We start from the raw sequence: 23,460 nt of genomic DNA, 5'->3' as shown, positions 1-23,460 counted from the left end.
TTATTTATATACTCCGGACAGACTGACGGTGTTTTTCTGTAGTGATGTTTGTTGGCTTAAGGAGGGAAATTCTCTAGCTTGTGTGTATTAGATGACCGGAGCTTCACTCCGAGATCGGAGGCGCCCCAAGGATGCAGGTGTGTACTACACGAGAGAAGCTGCTGTTGGTGTTGTATATTTTTGTTCTGCTTCGTTAAGCGTGTACCAGCGGCTGGTGCACTGCCGTTGATGCTGGTGGGCGGTATTGGCGGTGTTACGCGATTATTTTCGCCAGTGACAGATTCTGATGCCTTCTGGTGTATGTATCGTGTACACCCTCGTCTGCAGGCGAGGTGAGCGGGTGGTGTTGGTCTGTACAGCAAGGATCACAGGCTGGGTCTCACCCTGTGTCCTCCCACCACCTTGAGCTTTCCCACACCACGGAACTCTTTCTCTCTCTCTCTCTCTCTCTCTCTCTCTCTCTCTCTCTCTCTCTCTCTCTCTCTCTCTTCTTTCTACCCTCAAGGTCGCCGTCATGAACTATCTTGGAAGCCTTCCTGGCTTCCTCCAAATCTGTCCCACCCCACCACTGTTTCACCCCCCCCCCCCCCCAGTCCCCCCCACGTTGTTCTGTCCACCAAGCTTTGATTCATGACGCACTCCCACCCTCCACCCTGCGAGGTCAGAAGCCAGACCCCATTTTGAACGAAAAGTGTGAAAGCGTAGAGTGACGCATAGTTTTCTGTTTAATATGGTAGTGAGAATACCTTAATTAAGAGACTATAATGAGTGTAATTTGACATCTTTGGGGAATTATCTTTACGAGGTAAAATGTCCAAGATGGCAGCTATGAACTGTGCGGTTCGTCAATTGACTTTTGCATATCATGGCTCTATTTTCGGATAATCAACCCCCTCCCCCACACACACATTATATATATATATATATATATATATATATATATATATATATATATATATATATATATATATATATATATAATCAGTATTTCACGTGATGGATGGAAACGTGTCTGTATATCACATTTTGTGGTTAAAGAACTCATCATTGCTGAATGTAGTGAGCCACATAGCGTGTTCATGATATTTGACAGGTATAATGAAGGATGGATAATACCGCACGAGCGACACAGCCTGGCGAAAGGCATCAAGCCTCAGGCCGCCTACCACGCGGGCATAAGTGAAACACAGTCTTGCCTCTGCCAGAGGGCCTGTGATTAACAGAGACCAGAACAAGGCTGCATAGATCCAGTTCTTTTGCAACAGCATGAAGTACAGCGGTGCACATCTGTCCTTGATCGTGGAAGAAAGTCCAATTACTCAACGACGGGGTTGACAGGTGTGAAATTGAATGAATACATTGTCTAAGGTTTCAGCTGGTGAAAAAGCACGACCAAGTCTTGGCTGATGACGCAAACATATTTTGTCCTTTAAATCTGCTTTTTATGGCAGGGTAGACCCGGTGTTCGTGGAAAAGTTCACTGGAGGAAAAAAAAAATCATCGACATTAATGCAACAGCCTTGGCATTAGGTGAGCTTGGACTTGCTGTCTTCCCATAGTCTAAGCGGATGCAAGTGTTTCCTACCCATGTGGCAAGGGTGAGGTATCTGTATTTAGTCTCCCCCATCAAGTTTAATCCGTCACATTGAGGATATTTACCAATCCAGATCCTCCAGAAGACGAGTGGATGAGGCAAGGATTCCAGTTTCTGTCCTCAGTACAGAGGCGCCGGAACTCGTGATGGCTTAAACCTTGTTCTTCAAGGCAAAGATAGACCCACCAGAAATCTAATGCCAACCCTCAGCAAACGACGGTGTACGCCAGTATATTAAGCGTCCTTGCCTTAAGGTTACTCTTGTGGACTGGAAGTGATCCCTGCCACACAGCAGACATAATGCACCCTGCAGCTGGTCAGATGACAACCCCCCCCCCCCGACACACACACACACACACACACACACACACACACACTCAGCAGACATTTCTCAGTGTGGATGGAGAGGAGAGAAAACAATCATCTGGTGGTAAATCTAGACCATCCAATACTCAGCACGCTGTTGCGTCACATGATTTCTGTGTGGCCCTTGGCAACTCAGTGGTAGGCCGTTTTCATAACTGTTTCTTTCCCTACACCTCGAAGCTTTGGAACTCTGTACCATGTCATGTCTTTCCCCAACTTGTGTCCGAGACTGGAGCCTCCAACGTGAAAAGAAGAAAAAGCGAGTTGGAACCAGAGCACAACAGGTGGCTTCTCACCTGTTGTGCAGGTGGTCCACTCACAGCTGAAATTGGTGCATGTTTCTCCAATCTGCATATATGTCTCGCAAGATGCCGGTATGATCTTGCATCTCATGGTGGACGGACAGACTTCCAGAGCCTCGTCCAGCGCACGGACGGCAGGCCGACGTGAGGGTATCATGGACACCGGGCACCTGGGTGTATGGTCGGCCTTCAATCTCGAGTAAGACCCCCTTCATTTTGGTCGTGCTTGTGTCGCGGTCCGTGTGTGGCTGAGGTCGGCTGGGGGATTTTTTCTTTTTTTTTAAAGCTGAGACGGAAAATGCCCCATATATATATATATATATATATATATATATATATATATATATATATATATATATATATATATATATATATATACACACACACACACACACACAAACACAAGTTAGCCTAAGCCACATACATATTTTATTGACCAACCACTAAGGGCAGGATGAACAGTTAAGTTGACTGTACACCGCCTGCCGCAACCAGGGTTCGAACGTATGCGGATCAACCCTGGGCGGCCCGTGAATGCGTCACGCTTATCAACACTATAAGGTTATGATTCTTGCCTTGGTGTTCCTGTGTTTAGGAATATGATAAGGAAAGCTGTGAGTCAAGCCCACACATCCTCCCACCAACCACAGTTGCTTGGTTGGATCCGCATTGTTACATTCATTATGTCTAACCTTCTGTTGACTAGTGTTGATATGTATTGACAGTACCTTGTACGATTAGGGGTAGTAGATTGTATGATAAAAAGGACATTGAGCGCTTCTGCAGCCTGACCCATTTGTTACCCGTCGCGCCCATAGCCACCAGGAGGCACCTGAAATAATCCACGCTCTCTACAGCCTGCATGTGGGGAGGGGAAGATATGTCTCTGACACAGGAACCTCACACACACACACACACACACACACACACACACACGAGCCTCGTACCCGGTGATTCTCTTGGCATGACTGAGCGGAACACGGGGGATAACACCCCGGACGTCAAAATATGACAAACGATAGCCACAAATATGATGGAGCCCCAGACATTCCAACTGTCAGTACCTGCATTGTGCACTGTGGACTGTACAGTGAACATAGAACATAGAAAAGTGACTGCAGAAATTACCTGGCCCACCAGGTTGTGACAAGATGCATGGGTCTGCGGATCGCTGCCTCGGACAGCCTGATGAATGAGGAGAAACAGTGCAGCGTGTTACCAGCCCCAGGGGAGGTGTCTTGCCCACGGGCCGGCGCGGCGTGGGCCACTGCTGGCGTAGGATGGTGTCTAACCAGTGGGTCGGCGCGGCGTGGGCCACTGCTGGCGTGGGACGGTGTCTGGCCCGCGGGCCGGCGCGGTGTGGGCCATTGCTGGCGTGGGACAGTGTCTGGCCCGCGGGCCGGCGCGGCATGGGCCACTGCTGGCGTGGGACGGTGTCTGGCCCGCGGGCCGGCGCGGCGTGGACCAGTGCTGGCGTGGGAGGGCGAGGCAAGTGGTAGTGACGCGTGCTTCGTCCTGAGCACAGGTGTGTAATAATAGCCGTGTGTGTGTGTGTGTGTGTGTGTGTGTGTGTGTGTTGGCGGGGGGGGGGGGGGGGGGTTAGTCAGCTGAGCCTCTACTTGTGACGTCATGTAGGGGGTGTCACTTGGCAATGTAGGGGATTAGGCAGTTGGCTCAGTAGGGGGTGTCATTTGGCATGCCGCAGAGGCACGGCGTGACAGGTCCTTGTGGCTGGGTGCCTCTTGCACGGTGGTCCGACCTACCCCGGGATGATTGAACCAGTGGTAGGATGATGACACCCTCAAACATGATGAGTACACTTTTTTGTGATGTCAGCCTCAAAGATGATGAATAAACCACCTGGGTATGATGTCAGCGTCAAGGATGATGAATAAACCCACCTGGGTATGATATCAGCCTCAAGGATGATGAATAAACCACCTGGGTATGATGCCAGCCTCAAGGATGATGAATAAACCACCTGGGTATGAAGTCAACCTCAAGGATGGTGAATAAAACACCTGGGTATGATGATAGCCTCAAGGATGATGGATAAACCACCTGGGTATGATGTCAGCCTCAGAAATATGATGACAGAATCTCACGTATGAGGACTTGATTTCTTGGGTATGATGGCAGACTGAAATGAAGCGAGTAAACCCTTTAGGTATGATAGAAAGTATGGTCATAAACTGAATTGTGATGACTAAACCTCTTGGATATGATGGCAAACTTTGAAGTATGATAACTAACCCCATGGGGTATGACAGCCTCTGAGGTATGATAACCTCTGGGTAGGATGAATCTCTGAAGTGTGATGTTTAAACTCCAGGGGTATGATGACTGAGCCCGTTGGTAATGACTGCCTGTGAATTATCCTCGGGCATGATGACATCCTCTGAAGTATGATGATTCAACCACTGTGGAATGATGACAGTACGGTAGCCTAGCCTCGATATGATGACAACCTGTGGTGTATAATGACACAGTAATGTTTTGGTGTTGTCAGTGTCCGTATGCGGCATGTTTGGTGGCCGTGTTCACACTTGCCGCTCCACCCGCAGTCTGCTGTGATGTAAGCCTCCTGCCATGGTTTTATAAATCAGGTTTGCATGACCCTTGACCTTTTATGTAGTCCATCCGGATGAAAAAAAAAATTTCCGTCCTCTCTGGTCATTTTGTGAGCGGAGAGAGAGAGAGAGAGAGAGAGAGAGAGAGAGAGAGAGAGAGAGAGAGAGAGAGAGAGAGAGAGCTATAGAACTGTGTGCAACTCCTCTCTCGCTCCTGGTAGCGCCACGGCGTCGGGAGTTACTCGCTAATTAGTGGCTGGCGGTCGTGTCGTATGCCTCTGACTTCATGGCGTGTCCCTGACGTCGTCATGGCGTGCATGGGTAAAGGGGTGGGGGCAGTGGCTGCGGCTGTCGCTGCGGCAGCCACAGGCTACCTGGTGTTTGCTGGTCTTGAGCAAACAACCGTTGAAGCTTTGGAATATGCAAAGGTCATGTATAGTGTCATGGTGGAGGATGAATGGGACATATCATGTGGTGAAGCTGTCATTGCTGACGGTAAACAAAAGTTTACACAATTTTTGTGATAGTTGTGTTCAAGAGATAGGGCCGTACGATTGTACAACTCATTATCCGTACTGTAATATTACGTAATTACACACACACACACACACACACACACACACACACACACACAGTTAAGAAGGTCCAGAGATGGGCAACAAACATCGAGTGACTTGATGACATCCCATGATTTGTTGTATACGTTTGATGGAAGTTCACATAGAAGTTTTCGAAAAAAGAATGCCAAGGTAGAACGTTCAGTCCTTAACATGATATTAAGCAAGAAACGGGTTCTAGGAATATAGCAAGAAATACTCTCATACTAAGTGCACTGGTTGAATGGTATAAAGTAAATGATGAATTGCGAATACGGAAAGCTTAGTAAAGGCTTCAAAAGTTGCATAGATTTGAAAGTGAGAGAGATGGGGCCCTCGCGAGAGTAGAACTCCTTCCCCGTGCATTGCAGGTTGATCATTATACAAGCCGATTTCCCATTATGTTAGGCAGTGCTCACCACAGTCATCCCCGTATTACCACCACCACGACCGCCGCCAACAGGCAAGTCTCCCCTGTTGGTTGGTCCTAGTACAGTATTAGTTCACCACCACCCATTTAGCCAGCTTAAGTAATAACAGCTTCACATTGTCAGGGGAGGAAGGCAGTGGGTGGAGGTCGGGGTAGGATGGGTCGCAGGCACCGCCTCGCTCATCATGTGACTCGGGTTGTGGGGTTGGGCTGCTTGCTGGGACGGGGTGTGTAGGCTGATGTGGGGAGGAAGGAGGCAATGTTTGGGAGTCATCCAGTCGGTGGGGCAGAGGGGGAGGAAGGGTGTCGCAGACGGCACTGCGCTGGTAAGGGGGGAGGGGGATAGCAGTGTGTTGGAGAGAGAGAGAGAGAGAGAGAGAGAGAGAGAGAGAGAGAGAGAGAGAGAGAGAGAGAGAGACTCAAGTTATTTATTACCTGTTGTGTCACCAGCGATAACGTTCGATTTTCGGGTCAGTTCATGTTTGTGTCATGTTATATTCCCTATTAATTGTATCCTCAATTTATATGATAATGTTCATCACTATTTGTATAATCAATAAATCAAAGTTCTTCATTGATTCTATAATTGATAGATCTATTTGCCTCTAATATCATCAGTAAACGTGCTGCAATTATCGGAATCTATATCAGCTCGGGCATGCAGTTCATGTCCTTGCTATATAAACCAGATATGATACAAGCCAATGGCCAATAGTTTTTAGTTCTCAAAGTCACGGTGTTTATGAAGGTGTTGAATAGTTGTTTACATGTTGCGCCGTTTCTTCATCAGAAATGAATAAATGATTGTTTGTGTCATCGTTTGTATTTTTTTCAAGTGAATTAGAATTTGATAGCTGATTTGCAGCGTTTGGCGTGTATTTCTCTAACTAGCTATATGATTTTAGTATGATCCATGCCAAGCATTGTTACTAAAATTATATATTTTCGTCTCGTTTTCTAGTCAATAAATCGTACATGAAGTATTGCTAGAGTACATGTGAACCACCGTTTTCTCGATGGTCTTATGTATTGGTGACGTTTGAGGCTGGCGTGGGCCGCGCGCTGCCTGCACCAGTAGCTGCTGGCTGAAGTTGTACCTGGCAGGGGAACATGAAGGACAAGACTCATCTACAGCCACAGGCTTAGCCGTCTAGTTCAGATAATCTTGTGACTACGACGATGCGACGGTTGAATATGACCTTATGAGCATGAGGTATGATTAGCCTGTGCGTTTTGACGTGGCAGGTCAGTGGGCGCGGCATTATAACAAGGTTAGTACCGTCGCACCTACAGAATTAAGCATTCGGTCATTGCGCTAGTTTCACGGTTATTAACGATTGGTCCTGTTGTTAAGGGGGAGGGGGACATAGGTCTTGTAACAACTGATAGGGATTACTTGACGCTTGTGATGAAAACAGTGGTACGTAGTGCTGTGAAGTATATATATAGAGATTCCCTGTAGTTATGTCATCACCATATCCATGGGTTGGGGAGGATTTAGTTTGTCCTTGACCATAATGGGAGTAGAAATAAGCAAAGGTACCTCCAGCTACCTGACTGAACATAGGAACAGCACATACAGCTCGGCTGGAGACTGTACTGTGGGGGTTATGTTAGAGCGCTGAAACAATGTAAGGTGTACGTAAGGTAAGGTCTTGGTTTCCGTACAGAATACTTATAGTTTAACTTGAATAAATTCTTCATACAACACAGGTGGGTAATGTTTAAGATATTCGTGCAGCATATGTGGTTAATGATAGATATAGCTGAAGACGTTTAGATAGATAACTGACAATAATATTCCCCGGCCTTGTTCACAAGGTTTCGACACTGTATTCATAGCTTATTACTTTATAAGTGGTAGTGCATAGTATTCATAGGATGGTTATGTTGATAGCTTGTTTAGATTATTTATAGGCGTATCGTTATAAGATGACCAATGTAATCGTAATTTGATGGCTAGGATATGTCATGGCGCCGTCATTATTTAGGAGACAGACAGATGGTATATATAACGTAGCGTACGTATATTTAGGTTGTACACAAATACCGAAATCGGAGGTTATTCAAGCTACTAGCATATTGTATTCAAATCCTATTGTGAGCAGGGTCCTGTGAAGCCCACTAAATGTAGAGTGCCTGTGATACGTGTATAAAAGGCCAAATTGATAAGGTTTAGTATGTCATGAAGCGATGTGGAAGGATGAGGAAATCACTATATATATATATATATATATATATATATATATATATATATATATATATATATATATATATATATATATATTATCCCTGGGGATAGGGGATTAAGAATACTTCCCACGTATTCCCTGCCTGTCGTAGAAGGCGACTAAAAGGGGAGGGAGCGGGGGGCTGGAAATCCTCCCCTCTCTTTTTTTTTTTTTTTAAATTTTCCAAAAGAAGGAACAGAGGGGGCCAGGTGAGGATATTCCAAAAAAGGCCCAGTCTTCTGTTCTTAGCGCTACCTCGCTAACGCGGGAAATGGCGAATAGTTTAAAAAAAAATATATATATATATATATATATATATATATATATATATATATATATATATATATATATATATATATATAATCCTTAGTTGAATACCTCTTGATTCTTTTAGTTCTTTTGAGCTAAATACTCGCCGAGGCAGAGGGTTAAATCTCGTTCATCTCCATAACGGCATCACATGGCTTCACATGACGTCATAAATATAAACATGAGGGTTGAAGATCACCTCCGATACAGTATATTTATTATCATTGAACCTGACAGTAATGGCTGAGACAAAGACTTATATGGGGGCTTACCAGGTGAGCAGCCGGTAGGGGTCTCTCAAACCCCCGAGTTTTTGTGGCCCAGCAGGGGATTCCAGCATTAATTATGGTAGTGTGTGATTGCCTTTCTCTTCCCCACTGCCGAATACAAGTTTCCACTAAATTTTCACTTTTGTTGAAAGTTTTACGTGTAGAGTTTTAATTGTTGCTAGTGCATTAACCCCATCTCTCAGTAATTCTTTTTCGCAAAATACTATGAAATTCTGTTAATTGTATATTCATTTAACTAGTTGCTTGCATTTCTAACTCCATGACTGATTTATTCAGTATATTTTGACATCGCCACTAAAGCTTGTCTTTGAGAAAGAAATTCGCGGTACAGTTTATTACGTTTTTACATATAGAAATGCTCCTGTTTTATATACCTGTTACGCCGTTGCTCATTTGACTTTTCAAAGTAGTAGATACAGAAAATGACAGTATTGTCTTGAGGCTGTAGGAGGGGCGTTTGGATGGACTTTGAAGTGACGATTCATGTTTGTTGACAGGTACGTTGCTTAAAGTTTTCTGTACACATGACCAAAAGAGGGAACATTCCTTATCCACCAGGCATAACTAAACCCTCACAGTTCCCAGTTAGCACCCTTACTGCTTGCGATAGTTGGCTAGTGGTGTGGTTTCATCGAGGTTGGTATGGACTAACTACCCTCTTGAACTCGGCATGGGATTGGTCATCGCCTCGTTACCTAACTACCTGGAGCAAAATTGATCTGTCACCGCGGGAAGCAAGAAACCTTTTTCGCCTTCGATGTATTATGACCTACTGACTAAATATTTGTATTTCCATCACGTTTGGTCGACCTGCTGAGCGCGGCTTGTGTCGACGGGCACCAACTCGTAAACAACCTTGAAGTTTTACTCGATGGCCACGGGAAGTTAGTGTGTTACTATCCTAACCTCTGATTTTTGATGATTTTCGGTGTTCATAGAGCTCCTGGATCCATTCTAGGTGTAGGTAGCTCACCTAGAACGTACTTGGTGCGCGTCTGATTAAACCGCCAGCACCGGATTTAGGTGTCTCCGGTGACCCTGCTAGCCACGTCACCGAGGTTGGATTGAGTGACGTATGTTGGCCTGGGGTCATGTTTATGGGTGCCTCTCCTCCTGTCAGTAACGGTAATAATAGTTTTGTCGTTGGTGACGATTGCCACGTAACCAAGGGCTCCGCCAGCATTAATTGTGGCCATTTTCTGTTGGAGATAGACTGGAACAGTACCGGGTGACATTCGTTCTGTAACTTCGTTATAGTCTCGTTTTTAGAGAAGCATGAGAACTGGCATAATTCTCCCAGCAAACATATTGATACAAAATATTACATGTGAAATGAAGCCGTTTCATTATTTTACTGATAAACTCGAAGTCTGTCAGGTACCATAACTTTTAAAGAAATGTTTCCAAAGAAAATGTAAAATTCTAAATGGCCAGTGATTAGTTTAAAAGCAATTGTGTTTGTTCCTGTGATCATACTCATGAATAAATGATATATATCTCTTTGATCATACCTCACGAAATAAAGTTAAGTTTACTGGTAAATTTTTCATGGCTCGTTTTGATAACTTCAGATTTTTATTATATCGTTACTGACGAGTCGTGTTGAATTACACTAGCAGGAAACAAAGTTATTTTTAAGAAAATTTTGTTTCATTAGGTAGGTTTGTAATAAATGTAGCTGATGTCGAGTTAACATCGATAATAGGCTTGGATCTGGCGTCTTGATTCCCTGTAGAGTTGGGCGGTTATCAATTATATTATGGTTCACAGATTTACATTGTGAAACATAAGTTCTTCCGCATGTGTTGGCAGAGGCGAGACGCGTGCGGCAACCTTCTTGGCTCTGTTGCCAAATTATACTCAAGTTTATTCATCAGCCGACGCCCGACCTCCATCACATGCATGCCACTGTCAGTGGTACGAATTTTTGCTTTCCATTTACATTACTGTCGGCATGTAGTGTTATCCGAGCTGGAACTGGAGGCTTGGTCGCGATATCTATGCGAGAAAGAACGTCGGAATACTTCGAATGGAGACCAGTACTGCTCAGGACACGTAATTTGAGACTGAGAATTTTTTTAAGATAATTGTTTTCTGCCTCCCTAGGAAATGGGCAGTATTAACGATTCATGGGAGGGAGGGAGAGAGTGGGAAGGTCAGTGAGAGAGGCCTTGGCAAGACATCCCCCAGCCACCACCCCGGATCCCCTACCCAACCATAGGTGAAGCTTTTGTTTGATTCATCTTCATATCGTACCGAAGAAGAGGTTAACGTACCTTTTTACGTGACTCTTAAAAGCTGCATTGGAAGAAAATAGAAGCCAGTAATTTGCGGACTTTGAGTAATGTTAAGACTGAGGAGGATGCTCAGATCTGAGCCAACTTTGAGCTGAGGACGTTGAGAGAGAGAGAGAGAGAGAGAGAGAGAGAGAGAGAGAGAGAGAGAGAGAGAGAGAGAGAGAGAGAGAGAATTGGCCTGATGTTGATAAGAGTTAGTATTTTTTTTTTTCAACCGCCGTTTCATGCGTAACGAGGTAGCGTCAAGGATGGATGAAGAACGGCCTTATTTGCTCACATCCATTTTGTGTAATGAGAGTCCCATTTCACAGATAAGCCTCAATCCTTTCCGTGGTTTTACCTACCCGCGCTTACATGCCCTGGTTCATCCTACTGACAGCACTTCGCCCGATGTTTACCACATTGCTTCATTGTAGTTTATATCATTTACGCCTTACGATAGCATGTTCAGGCCCCGACCACTCAAAACATCCTTGTGTCTCCGTTCGGTCACACCCCTCTCCTTGTTCCCTCCACTTCTGACACGTTTACCTTCCTTGTCAACTTCTCCTCACTCACTCTCTCCGTATTTTCGAACCGTTCCGGTACGCCCTCTTCAGCTCTTTCATACATGCTCTTCCTACTGATACGTCTCCCTCTTACTCTGTCATTTATTACATGATCAAGCCTCTTCACATCTCAGTGTCCATAAAGCATCTGACATCCAACACATCCGTCATTTCCTGTCTCTCTACACAACACTCGGGATTACTAAACTGTCACATATACCCATCTTCTCCCTCACAGCGTGACTCTTCTTTCTACATACCTCAGTCTACCCAGGATCTTTGGCCTCCCATTCCCCTCCACTCCACCCAATGGCATGGTTCCGTCCGATGTCTCCTCCACTCCCTTGTATGGTGAGGAGAGTGCTTTCCTGCCTGCCTACGGTCGCCCTTGGCACATTTGTCTGCCAGTGTCCCTCAGACACATCCGTTAATTGTCTGTTTGCTTACCCACGCCTCCCGGGCACGCGCGTGTGTGTGTGTGTGTGTGTGTGTGTGTGTGTGTGTGTGTGTGTGTGTGTATGTGAGTGTGTGTGTGTATCGGGGTGGGGTTCCTCCTCTCACCGTCGCTACATTTTACGTTATGTTCTCGTAAGTCTTGGTTATGAGATCTCATTCCTGCGACCAGCTCATGTCCCACGTGGTCGTGATGAAATTGTCTTTCCCATCGCCTGCCCGACCCCTGACTGACCCGCTTTCGTCTTACCTTACACTCGGATGTCCTTGTGTGACTTAGATAAAGGTCATAGGGCAGCGTGGATGGAGGGGGGGGGGAGGCTCTCTAATCCTCCAGGACCCATGATAACGACTTAGCGGCCGCGCCCTATCGAGGCTATCGGCGTGGCGTGCATGAGTGCAGTCAGTCGGTCAAACCAGGATGGAGGACCCACGCTTTATCACCTTCAGGCACCCTCACACTTTCGATCTCCCCATGTAGGTTTTACTCACTTTTTATATATATATTCTCTAGAGGGCTTTCCCTTCTCTTTTCACTAGCTTAGCAGCCAGTCATTCATGCCGTACACTGATTCTCGTGCACTGGGACACGCTCTTCCTAAGGAAGCGCCCGACCATCACGTGAGTCATAGATGATCACCTTCCTGCTTCAGTTGGACGTCCGCTGGGCATCGTCATCGCCCTTCCCGTACAGCGGTTCCTGCCGGATCTTAGCCACGCGTCACCCTCAGCCGAAAAGATACAGATCCATCCACCGGTACACACTCTACAAACTACAAAGCCTCAGCAAAACGGCAGCAAAGCCACCGTACCTCAGTAACTCGACCTATTTACTGCACAATCTCTAGACCTTGGCATGCCGCCTCTCCTGCAGCAGCGCCACGAGACTGGCGACTTTGCACCTTTTATATGGAACTCTTGCCACCCATACCTGCTCCTGCACTCGCGTTGAGGGAGCTCAGTCACGCCTGCCTACAGCGTCTCGCCTCACTTCAACTCGCATCACTTCAATTCGCCTCTCCTTATGTAATCCTGCACCATTTGTAGCAGGTCGCCGTGTGCTACATCACGTCTGCACTGATTTGATAAGCCATTGTGTCTCATAAACGTTTGCGTTACGGTAGAAGTTATATTCCAGAAGCGCACCTGTTAAACTAACCCCCCCCCCCCCTTCTCCAATTGCTTCACTAATGCACAAGTATTTAAGAGACATTTTGGGTCGGCCACGCCAATATTGTTGTGTGGGCGTGGCCACCAAGTTCATACGATGGTCACATGAAAATATAGACAGGACTTTCCGATGTGAAGGTCAGGTTCATCTAACTGTTCGGGTACGTGCCGCAAATGACCTTATCAAGGTCATAAAAGGTAATAATTCATTGTCAGGTGATTGCTAGTCAGGTGTCGGGCAGGCCGTAAGGGTATGGTTGCGTTCGAAGCGGCGCTAGCCGAGAGGAGGCACCTCGTCTGTATGCGTCTCTACCCCTCTAGCACGTGTGTCTGGAAGCCACGGTCCCAAGATATTGTTCCCTGTTGGCCTGACGGGCTTGACCGACCAAAATTAGAACACCAAAATGCCAATCTGCCATGGGGGGGGGGGGGGGGGTTGACACTGTAAACATCCGCATGTGGTAGATATTGAGGTCAGCATTGTGTTCAGGCATTAGCAGGGATTGTCCACATAACAGACCACACGCTGAGGAAAGACGAGACCTGGCCGGCCAAACATGCTCATCAACCGGCCTCGTGGGGCCAACGCTTAGCTACGAACAAGACCAGCGGTAGTGCAGACTGAGCATTGTGAACGCGACGTAAAGTTGTCCATAGTTTATAAGGAGAAGGAAACGCCCATCACGGCTCGTTGCGATGTATGTTACACCACTGTTGCTATTGATGGCCATAACAATATGTAGTTAACATAAAGCCTGTGTGGACCGTAAGGTACGCGAAAGGTCAGGATAGGTCCTAGACCCACCTGTAAGGGATAGAGGACCCCCGAAACCATAGTAAGATACAAGTAGGTAAGGTCGGGTCCCAGACCCAGATGAAGTAGGCATAAGCCACTTACCAACTCAAAAGACTTGTTTGACTCAAAAGAATGATATTGGTCGCCCAGGTTATCGGAAGTATTGTCCAACTTCAGGTTATCTGGAATGTTTCTCTGTAGGACGTGCCCCAACCCTTTCCAGAAGCAAGTGACAGAGGGTTAAGAGGGCTGGAGAATATGGGGCGCTCTGAAAGAAAAAAAAGAATACAATTTTGATTTTTGAGAGTAAGTATAGGTGACCAGTGCCCCGCTCCCTCTTTCTTCCAGTAAGAACTTGGGAGGTGAGAGTGGCAAGGGGGAGGTGGGCACTCCCCCCGACAGGAGGTTCCTGGGTGTGGTTGCTGGTGCCAAGAGCTGACGGAACGAGTGCCTCGAGATGGCAACACTAATGAACTGGTTTTGTCTGGTGACGGTGGCGTTAGTGAACAAAATAACGAAATCTTGGAATTTTTGCCAAAATTCTTCTCTGAAGCCTGTTTAGCCTCAGAGCTCTCCGTACCCACACAGGCTGTCTGGAGTGATTCAGTCCTTGCCCCAGACCCTCTCTGATCGAGAGGTACCGCTTTAGACGTCTTCAGACCCGTTATTCACCTTTCCAGATCCACTGGGACTGCTTCAGACGTATTCATGGCTATTGCATGCCTTCACACGCTCGTCCAGACTGGCTTCAGAAACGTGCACCAGTATCCAGATGCATCCAGATTCAGCCAGTCCCCTCGAGACTTTAAGGTCTATCCCGTATCCTTCCGACTCGATTCACATGTATCCCTCACCTTTCCAGATCTATGCAGGTACTTTCCGAGTATTTCCGATCATTTCCAGGTCCGTCCTCAAAGCACTCACGTCCCCCCGAGAATCCGGGAGTCATATGGCAGACTCCGTAAGACGTTTCTTTGGTTGTACAAACACTTGTATCATCGTCTCAGATCTTGGCAATATCATCCAGTTCCCTTTGCCCGTAATCTTGACCTTTAGTCTTTATCCAGGTACCTCTGCAGGTACTCAGACTTTATTTCATAATCTTGGGAGAACCTTTTTTAATACCTCTTGGACACATTTAGACGCATTCCATATCGATCTAGATCCACCCAGTTGCAGTTCAAACCCGTCTCAAAAGCCCTTCACTTCCACCCAGGCTTGTCGGTATTCAAACGTATCTCGATCCATTTCAGACTCTTCTCAACCCATCTACACTCATTTCCTGGTTACCTTAGACACTTTGCGATCCGTCGTATATTAGCTGCGTCGGTGTCCTTTGTCATGGTGGTGCTGGTGGTAGTTCGGGAGACATACATCCCTCACAACACACACACACACACACACACACACACACACACACACACACACACCACTATCCCTGGGACGTAGCAACTTAAAAGGGCACTGGTTCAAAAGCTCTGCTTATACAGACATAAGCGTATTGTACTAAAAGACGTAAGTATGGTACACTTAGCCTTGAAAATGTGTGACAGAGACTTGAAAGTACGCCACTCATGGGGAGTGCTGTGCTCAGAGGTGTACTAAGAGTACACTTAGAGATTCAAAAATATGGTCCATATAGACTTGAGTATGGTACACAAAGGCTTTGAGAGCATGACCTTGCCTTTGGTCAGAGTCACGAACAAGCTGGGGTGTCATATACATTGTCATGACACGGGTTATGATGCAGGAACAAGCAGTGGCTAGGGGTATGTATGGTCATGACACATGATGAGGCATGCCAGGCAAGAAGGTGGTTGGTGCCACATTGATTCTGTAACGCCGATGGCGATCCGGGAGCTGACGCCCAAAGGTCATGTCATGGCGGATCGACAGGAGGAGCAGGTATGGGTGGTGGGTTTAGATCTTGTGTCGCCTGCTGTGCTGGGCGGGCTGGTGTGTGTGTGTGTGTGTGAGGTGGGATGGAGCAGTGACGGGGGTTGTGATGGAGTGGTTGGATAGTGGGGGAGGGAGGGAGGGGGAATTTTGTTCTTGTGGTGGAAGCGATGTTGTCAGACCCCAGGCGGGATATATAATGGTGGAATAGGTAGTTGTGGTGGGAGCGATGGTTTCAGAGCCAGGCAGGACGTAGTGTTAGAAGAGGCAGAAGGTGGGGGAAGGGGAGAGGGGGAGGGGGTAATAATCCTCCCATAGACTGTCCTCCGCCATGGTGGCATGTACCCTTGAGGATAAACCAGACGGACGTATGACCCTCTACCCCACGGTACACGGTCAAGATGGAACAGATAGGAGTGTGGTCAGTGAGAGGCGTCAGTGCTCTCCGCTGCTGCCCTCCTCTGGCCCACCTCTAGAGGGACACACACACACACACACACACACACACACACACACACACACACACACACACACACACACACATGTCCTGGTTACAGAATGACTGAACATGTACAAATTTTCACATCACAGATTGTAGTTATTATTATCATTTTTGTAGCGAGACTAACAGGAGTTGTTTCGATTATTATTATTATTATTATTATTATTATTATTATTATTATTATTATTATTATCATCCTTGAGACGTAAAGCAATCACAATGTTCGTAGGATGTAGCTTGTATAGTGTGATACGTGGTAACCTGGTAGTAATGTGCGGACGTCATGGCGACGGCGACCTTAAAGATCTGGATGGAGACAGCGTCATCAGCCTTGCATGTCACTGTACTCTGAGACTTTCCTCCTCAGCTACACCGCCGTATGTGGCCCTCGGACTTTCCTTCTCAACTACACCGCCGTATGTGACCCTCAGACTTTTTCTTTTTTCTTAACCTCTGTGTCACACGACGCCTACAACTTCTGCCACTCTTTTGATGATTATCTTGGATCTTTTCTTATCGCCACCTTGAGTCTGTATCGGTGCGTCCCATGCAAGAGGAAGTCTGTGGGATTTGAGTGGCCTTCACACACACACACACACACACACACACACACACACACACACACACACACACACACACACACACACACACACACGTGTTATCCACCTCGAGTCCACGGGCTGTGATGTCTCATTGTCGTTTGCCTAACCTGCTGCGCTCCTGGTACTATCATCCTTCGGCTGTCTGTCCTCCTGCCACATGGCTCTTCTATCCTCTCGCTCTGCTTTCCAAGATCGTCTTTACCCGTGACTTCAGCCCGCACCACTCTGGGAAATTGCTCTCCCAGTGCTAATAGGGGCACTGTGATCTCTTGCCTCTCTGTCCTTGCCCATCTGGAAGAACTGACTAGATATATTGGACTGGTATGCATGAACGTGGCGGCCAAACCTGCAACATAAGTCTCCCTGTAAACCTCAGGATAATCTCTCTGTGTCACCGGCAAACCTCAGCGTCGTCTCCTTCTTCCATGTAAACCTTCTCCGCTGTCGGGACACAGTTTACTCCCCAGCGGGGTCATCTGACTCCCGTCTCCCATTGTTTATCTGTTTCATCACCTCTTTACTCTCCGCACGCCCCAGTTGTGTCGCTGAAGGAAGTGCTCAGCGGAGTGATTGGCGGGATTTCTCTCTCTCTCTCTCTCTCTCTCTCTCTCTCTCTCTCTCTCTCTCTCTCTCTCTCTCTCTCTCTCTCTCTCTCTCTCTCTCTCTCTCTCTCCTTACTTTTTTTCTTTTTAACATTTGGAGACGCTCAGGTTAGGCCACTTCCAATTTTCTTAACGCGGAAGACAGTAAATTTCGTGGTATTTGTGGTGCTAACGTCCTCACTTGTCTCGCTTGACCGATATTTCACGTCAAGCATTTTTTTTCTAAAACATCCGTTTGAAGAAGAAACAAAAGTTTTTAACAATATATATATATATATATATATATATATATATATATATATATATATATATATATATATATATATATCGTGCACCAGATTGATAGTAGCTTCTACTGCAATATTATTATTGTCGTAATGTATATGTTACTATATATACATCTTGCTCTTTATTTAACTCTCCGCAAGCTCTGACCACGCACGTGTGATATGCAGTCAGCGATAATGGAACATGTTTGCTAATATTAGCGTAAATAACCTAAAATAATATTGAGGTTGGTGTTTCCTGCTTGTGCGGTTCATTTCTGATGAGCTTGCAGAATTAAGCACGCTTACAGTGAAATATTCCGAGTGAGGATTTTGTGGCTGGGTTGTAAAAAAAACGGTTAATGAATTGAGACAGTTGCCTTTAGAATAGTACTCCTTCTGTCACTTCAGTACGATAAAGTACTCTGTCTTGTTCGGGATCGGCGGCCCAACACAGACGTGTAACAAGTGATTGCCAGACAGGATTAGTTTTGGTTGAGGTGGAGCGCCACGTTGGTTGTCTTTCCGGGCAACTTAGTATTGCCAGCTCAGGGCCCCCGTTCCTCGCAGGTCCCCATGTCCAGCATTGCCAACTCAGGAGCCTTCCCTTAGTCTTGCTAGTTCAGGATCTTTCCTTTCTAAGGGTTTCCTTATTCACCGTCTTCCCTTGGGGGAAGGGTGTAGTAAATCTGCTCGTAACTGCTGCTACGAATGTTGAAAAAATGAAATGAAAAGATCTCTGGTCCGTGACTCCTTCCCACGACATTTAGAGAATCATTGAGAAATTTAGGATTGTTGCCGTGAACCCTCAAGTAAAAGATTAGATTCATTTCTGGTCGTGTTGCCACGAATGTTCCGGAAGAGATTAGATGAATTTCTGATCTTGTAGTCCCAAACGTTGAGGAATAGATCAAATAAATTTGTGGGACAGTTCAAAGATCGTGCAGGGAGGAATTCCTTGTATATCTCAGTGTCCTGTCAGGACATTAAGGAGTGTTTTGAGATTGTTGTCTATGATGGATTTCGTATTGCAGTTACGCTGTATAGATTGGATCTAACGTGACACATTAATATCACCAGTCTTTAGTGATTAGTTAACCAAACGTAGTCTGACGTGCTTCATCACTTTCTGTTAACAGGACCTAACCAAGCGTAACGTAACAAGCTTAACCTAACTAGCAGTTTCAGACTGTAAACTAGACTTGCCAGAATTTTTCCAGCCATACATCAAATGAATAGATAAGCCAGTATTAATACACCATGCATTAAACTAATGAATAAACCAAAGATGTCCAGGGACAGCCTAGCCCATTGTCATTATGCAATTATACATAATTCAGCCTAATGAGTCTTGTTTAACCCATGAGTATCGAGCTGTACGAACCAGCAATGTTTGCAAACCCAAATTTCCCAGCCTCACATGGCCTGGATATTGGTGGGATTGGTTAGGTTTGGTTACTGTTGAATGGATGGTTAAACTCTTCAGGGTAGGTGAGTCAGGTTGCTTGCTGACTATAACAAAGTTGGTAATATTGATAATTGATTGGCAGAGTCCCCTCTTGTCAATGCCCAGAAAAGTTCGATTATTAGAATTTGAGCCCAATTGGCTATCCTGTCCCCCCCCCCCCCCAAAAAAAAAAAATACAAATAAAAAGAAAGGTTTTAGTAATTTTAACATCAGTCTGCGGCCGCGGTAACATGGCCTGAGTTACTTATTATACAGACTTGTACCAGTGGCCGAGTTTGGAGACGCGCTGTAAAGATGTGGCCGTGTTTAAGGAATAGACCCAGAGAGAGAGAGAGAGAGAGAGAGAGAGAGAGAGAGAGAGAGAGAGAGAGAGAGAGAGAGAGAGAGAGAGATTCGTGCTTTTATATAAGTATTAGATAAAACGCAAGGTAGGATTGATTAGGATGGTTTAATGTTGAATGATTGCGTAAGGTTAGTGATACAAAGATGAGAGTGCATGTGATAAGGGAGTCATTCTCACGGGAGACACTATTAATATTTGTAGGTCGGGGCGGTTCTTTGGTAGATACAGTTGTTATAGATAAGATAATGGCTAGTAGAGTCTAGTGTGTGTGTGTATATATATATATATATATATATATATATATATATATATATATATATATATATATATATATATCCCTTTGATATGCTCATGTGGGATGTGGTGTTGAGTAGTCCATCTGTCATGGTTGCTGCTGTTACCAGCATCAATACCTCCGCCACTAACCACCAGTAACAGCGTTACCATATCACCATCTACACCGAGGCAACACTAGCCACACTTGCCAGTGCCACCACCTACGCTGTCACCCTCTCCGCCACCGACCCCCCGCGACCTCGCCAGCAAACCTGCCACCATCATCACCAGAGCTACTGCTACCTCCACCATTATTAGTGTCATCTCAGCATGATAGCCTCGTTATGTGACATTCACCATTATATGTTGGGGATGGGGTTCAACGCGTGGAGGTTGAGGGTGGCGTATCCCATAGAAGGAAGCAGAGCCAAGCAGCTGCCGGCCAACGAACGGAAGGAAAGCTCTTGTCCTATGCATACGAAGGGCGTGCCATGTCAGCCAGCGGTGGGCATCATTGCACAGTGTGACGGTAGACCTAGACCAACGCTATGCTCCGGAGAAACACTTACAGAAATGTCGAACTTATCATAAAAAGTCGGTTTTCGTCAGTCGGGCTTGCAATGACGGCGAAATAAATCCTGTTGACATATTGGTTTCCCCCAATTATATCCTTAATCATGTTATTGTCAGAATATCACGTCTAGCTGAAGAAACAATGACGTGTTTGTATTATTGGGTCAGACATTTTTTTTTTTTTTTCGGCAACCATTTTCGTACGCTTGTGCCTCTTCACAGACCAATGTCAGCGCCTTGCTTTTTTGGTTACTAAATATTCATTATTTTATGATTTCTCTGTCCTTAGATTATTGAAGGTTTAGACTATTGAAGGGACTAACATAACGTCATGTAAAGTCAGCTGTAGAGAGGGACTGAACGCCATTTAGTGCATGTAGGGTCGGTGGACTCATCTGACTCTCGCCCTACTTACAGGTCCGTGTGGAGGGAAGACCACGGGGCAGGCTAGACTCAGCACCTTCTTCGAGAACTTGGGCTGGAAGGTAAGTACCTACCCTCTCTAACTACTAACTTGGTAAGGCCGTACCGTCTCTTACCACTAACTTGGTAATTACCTACCCTCTCGTAGCCCTAATTTGGTATGTACGTACTCTCTCGTAGTGCTAACTTGGTAAGTCCGCACGTCACTTTGTCAGTACACACCTCAGTGATTGGCTCATTGTGTAAGTAATTACTCTTGTTAGCACTTTCCTCTGGTATTGGCTCTTTCTGTTCGTAATTACCCTTGTTATTACTTACTTCAGTAATATTATTGGCTGATTTTGGCAGTATACACCCGTACATGTGGTACTTCTGTGTTAGTACTTAGATTGGTATTGCTTACCCATTGCGTTAGTACAGTAGTACAGTACTGCAGGTTCTTAGTAACTACAGGTCATTACTGATCCATTTTGTTATTACTTATGGTTTGTATCCACTCTGTTTGTACTTACCCAGTCTGATCACACTAATTACTTATCTACACGACGATTTGACCGTTAGATATGCCGGCGTGACGTTTGACCTGATTCTTAATGGTCAGGTCTGAGGCCAAGGTTGTTCATACCGAAGGGTCGCACCATCGTGATCGAGTAGTCAGTGGTGGTGGTGGTGGTGGTAGTTGGAGTGTGGTTAGAAAATATGAAGGGAGATGGTAGGTAGGTCGGGGAGGCACTGTTGAGGTTTCTTCGGCTTAATTTGTCCTGAAGCACCTTGCCGCCTCAGGGCTTCCTCCCCGACCCTCATAGATCTTGTTCCTACAAGGATAGGCTCCTCTTCGGAGGCAGGGTTGGATGTCTCGTCCCTACTAAGTTAGACTCGTTTTTCGAAAGCAGGGTTTTGAAGGCTAGAATTTCTTAAAGTCTCGTTTCTGGTCCACCATTGTAGACATTGTAGATTATCTGTTTATTGAGAGGATAAATACATGAGAGAGTTATTATGCGATAATTTCCCTGGATGGTTTATTGTGCAGGGATGGTTCATGGGACGTTAAGGTGACACGGATATGAAGATTTTATGTAATCTGTTCGTTCCTTTCTCCTTGTCTGTTTCTTCCTCCGTCTGCCTTTCCTTCTTTTTCCCTTTGTTTTATTCAGCCTGATTACTTTGCCGTATCCTTCTCCGTCTCTTCTTCCTCTTCAGTTTCTGTATTTTCATAACGTGTCTCTACTGTAGAGTGGACGCACGGCCGGAGAGGCACCCAATACCTAATAGTCTTCGCTGCCCGTCTGCTTCAGCACCGCCTTTGCGAGAATCGAATTAGTTTCTAAGTCTAGCTTGATGACATTACTTATGTTGACTTATTTCAGCGAGATTTAAGTTAGATCCTGATCTGCCCTTGATGAAATTCCATATTTTTAACTGGTCCTAAACTTACAGAAAATTGTCAGAACTTGTATTTCACGGCTTCATGTTGTTAACTTGGGTGTCGGGTGTTGAGCCGTGCCAGACCCAGTTTGGTGTTAACCCTACTTGGTAGGACGACAGCTTTCTACATATGGTTAAGACTTGTGTGAGGCGGGTAATCCCGTCATACCAGCGAAGCTTTGCAAGTTGACCGACAGCTTGTGGTGGCGGGGTGGGTGTTTAGGTTTTTTTTTTTTTTTCTTTTTTTTTTTTTGTGTGTGTGTGTGTGTGTGAGGGAGAGAGTAATGTTCACCATTCAATTTTAACGTCTTGAACTTAAGTCGTACATGATTCAGTCGGTTACTTTGGCGGTATGTACGTTTTTGGTTGGCTACCGAGCCATACGTGCGTTTAATTGGCCACTTTGGTGAGTTCCTGCTTGCAATGATTCGCTATTTGGTCGGCGCGGACATTCTCATTGGTTGATTTGGTATTACAAATAACAAGAGATGATTAGTTCCTTAAGGTACTTATTACTTAATGCTTAGGTGATACAGTGATTGATATGATGTAGGCGATATATTATGATTGGCTGTAGCGATCCTTGCTTTACGATTGGCCGAAGCGATACTTGGATTATGACTGACGTAGTTAAAGCTTGTATTGTGATTGATGTCAGGGAAACAGTCATGGCAATACCTGCAGTATGATTGGCTACGTAAACGATACACGCATCGTGATTGGCCAGTTTTATGTGTCAGTCCGATGCTCTTGTACGCCACAGCTTCTTCGTCTAGTGGCCTGCAAGCCTTACGTGGGGCCACAAGGGAATGGTTGATGATAGAATAATGCCGCTGCTTTTCATTAATTTTTTTTTTGTAATTATTACGATGATTCTTGATTATGAGTGTCACTTGTAGATTCTGCGAAATTGTCTCGAAGGAAAATTGAAAATATGAAATGTAAGTATTTCGTCTTATATTTCGGAGGATGTTAGTGTAATTCTTTCAGTAATGATATTGATATGACTTTGTGTGTGTGTGTGTGTGTGTGTGTGTGTGTGAGCTCACGGGTGAAGGCAGCTGTGCACCGGCTGGTCGATATCCCGCGGGAGACGCCGTCCGTTAGCGGCAAAGGAAAGGCAGGAGAATCA

General features: G+C 45.6%; 1 protein-coding gene across 2 annotated transcripts in view; it reads left to right on the top strand.

Annotated features, from left to right (window-relative positions):
• Nucleotides 1–23,460, top strand: part of Ttd14 (TRPL translocation defect 14) — a 100,900-nt gene that overhangs the window by 6,521 nt on the left and 70,919 nt on the right. Inside the window, exons 1-2 of one of the 2 annotated variants that reach the window (XM_071675523.1) lie at nt 3,403–3,787; nt 20,898–20,965. In XM_071675523.1, coding sequence (XP_071531624.1) covers nt 3,418–3,787; nt 20,898–20,965 — 438 coding nt within the window. In that variant the 5' untranslated portion in view covers nt 3,403–3,417. Of the gene's footprint in view, nt 1–3,402; nt 3,788–20,897; nt 20,966–23,460 lie in introns of those variants that run through there. The other variant, XM_071675525.1, reaches the window with a different exon arrangement.

Source organism: Panulirus ornatus, chromosome 21 (assembly GCF_036320965.1).
Source record: "Panulirus ornatus isolate Po-2019 chromosome 21, ASM3632096v1, whole genome shotgun sequence".
In the NCBI taxonomy this organism is placed as follows: domain Eukaryota; kingdom Metazoa; phylum Arthropoda; class Malacostraca; order Decapoda; family Palinuridae; genus Panulirus; species Panulirus ornatus.
The sequence above is the reverse complement of the archived record's forward strand: the minus strand, read 5'-3'. Positions and strand labels throughout refer to the sequence as shown.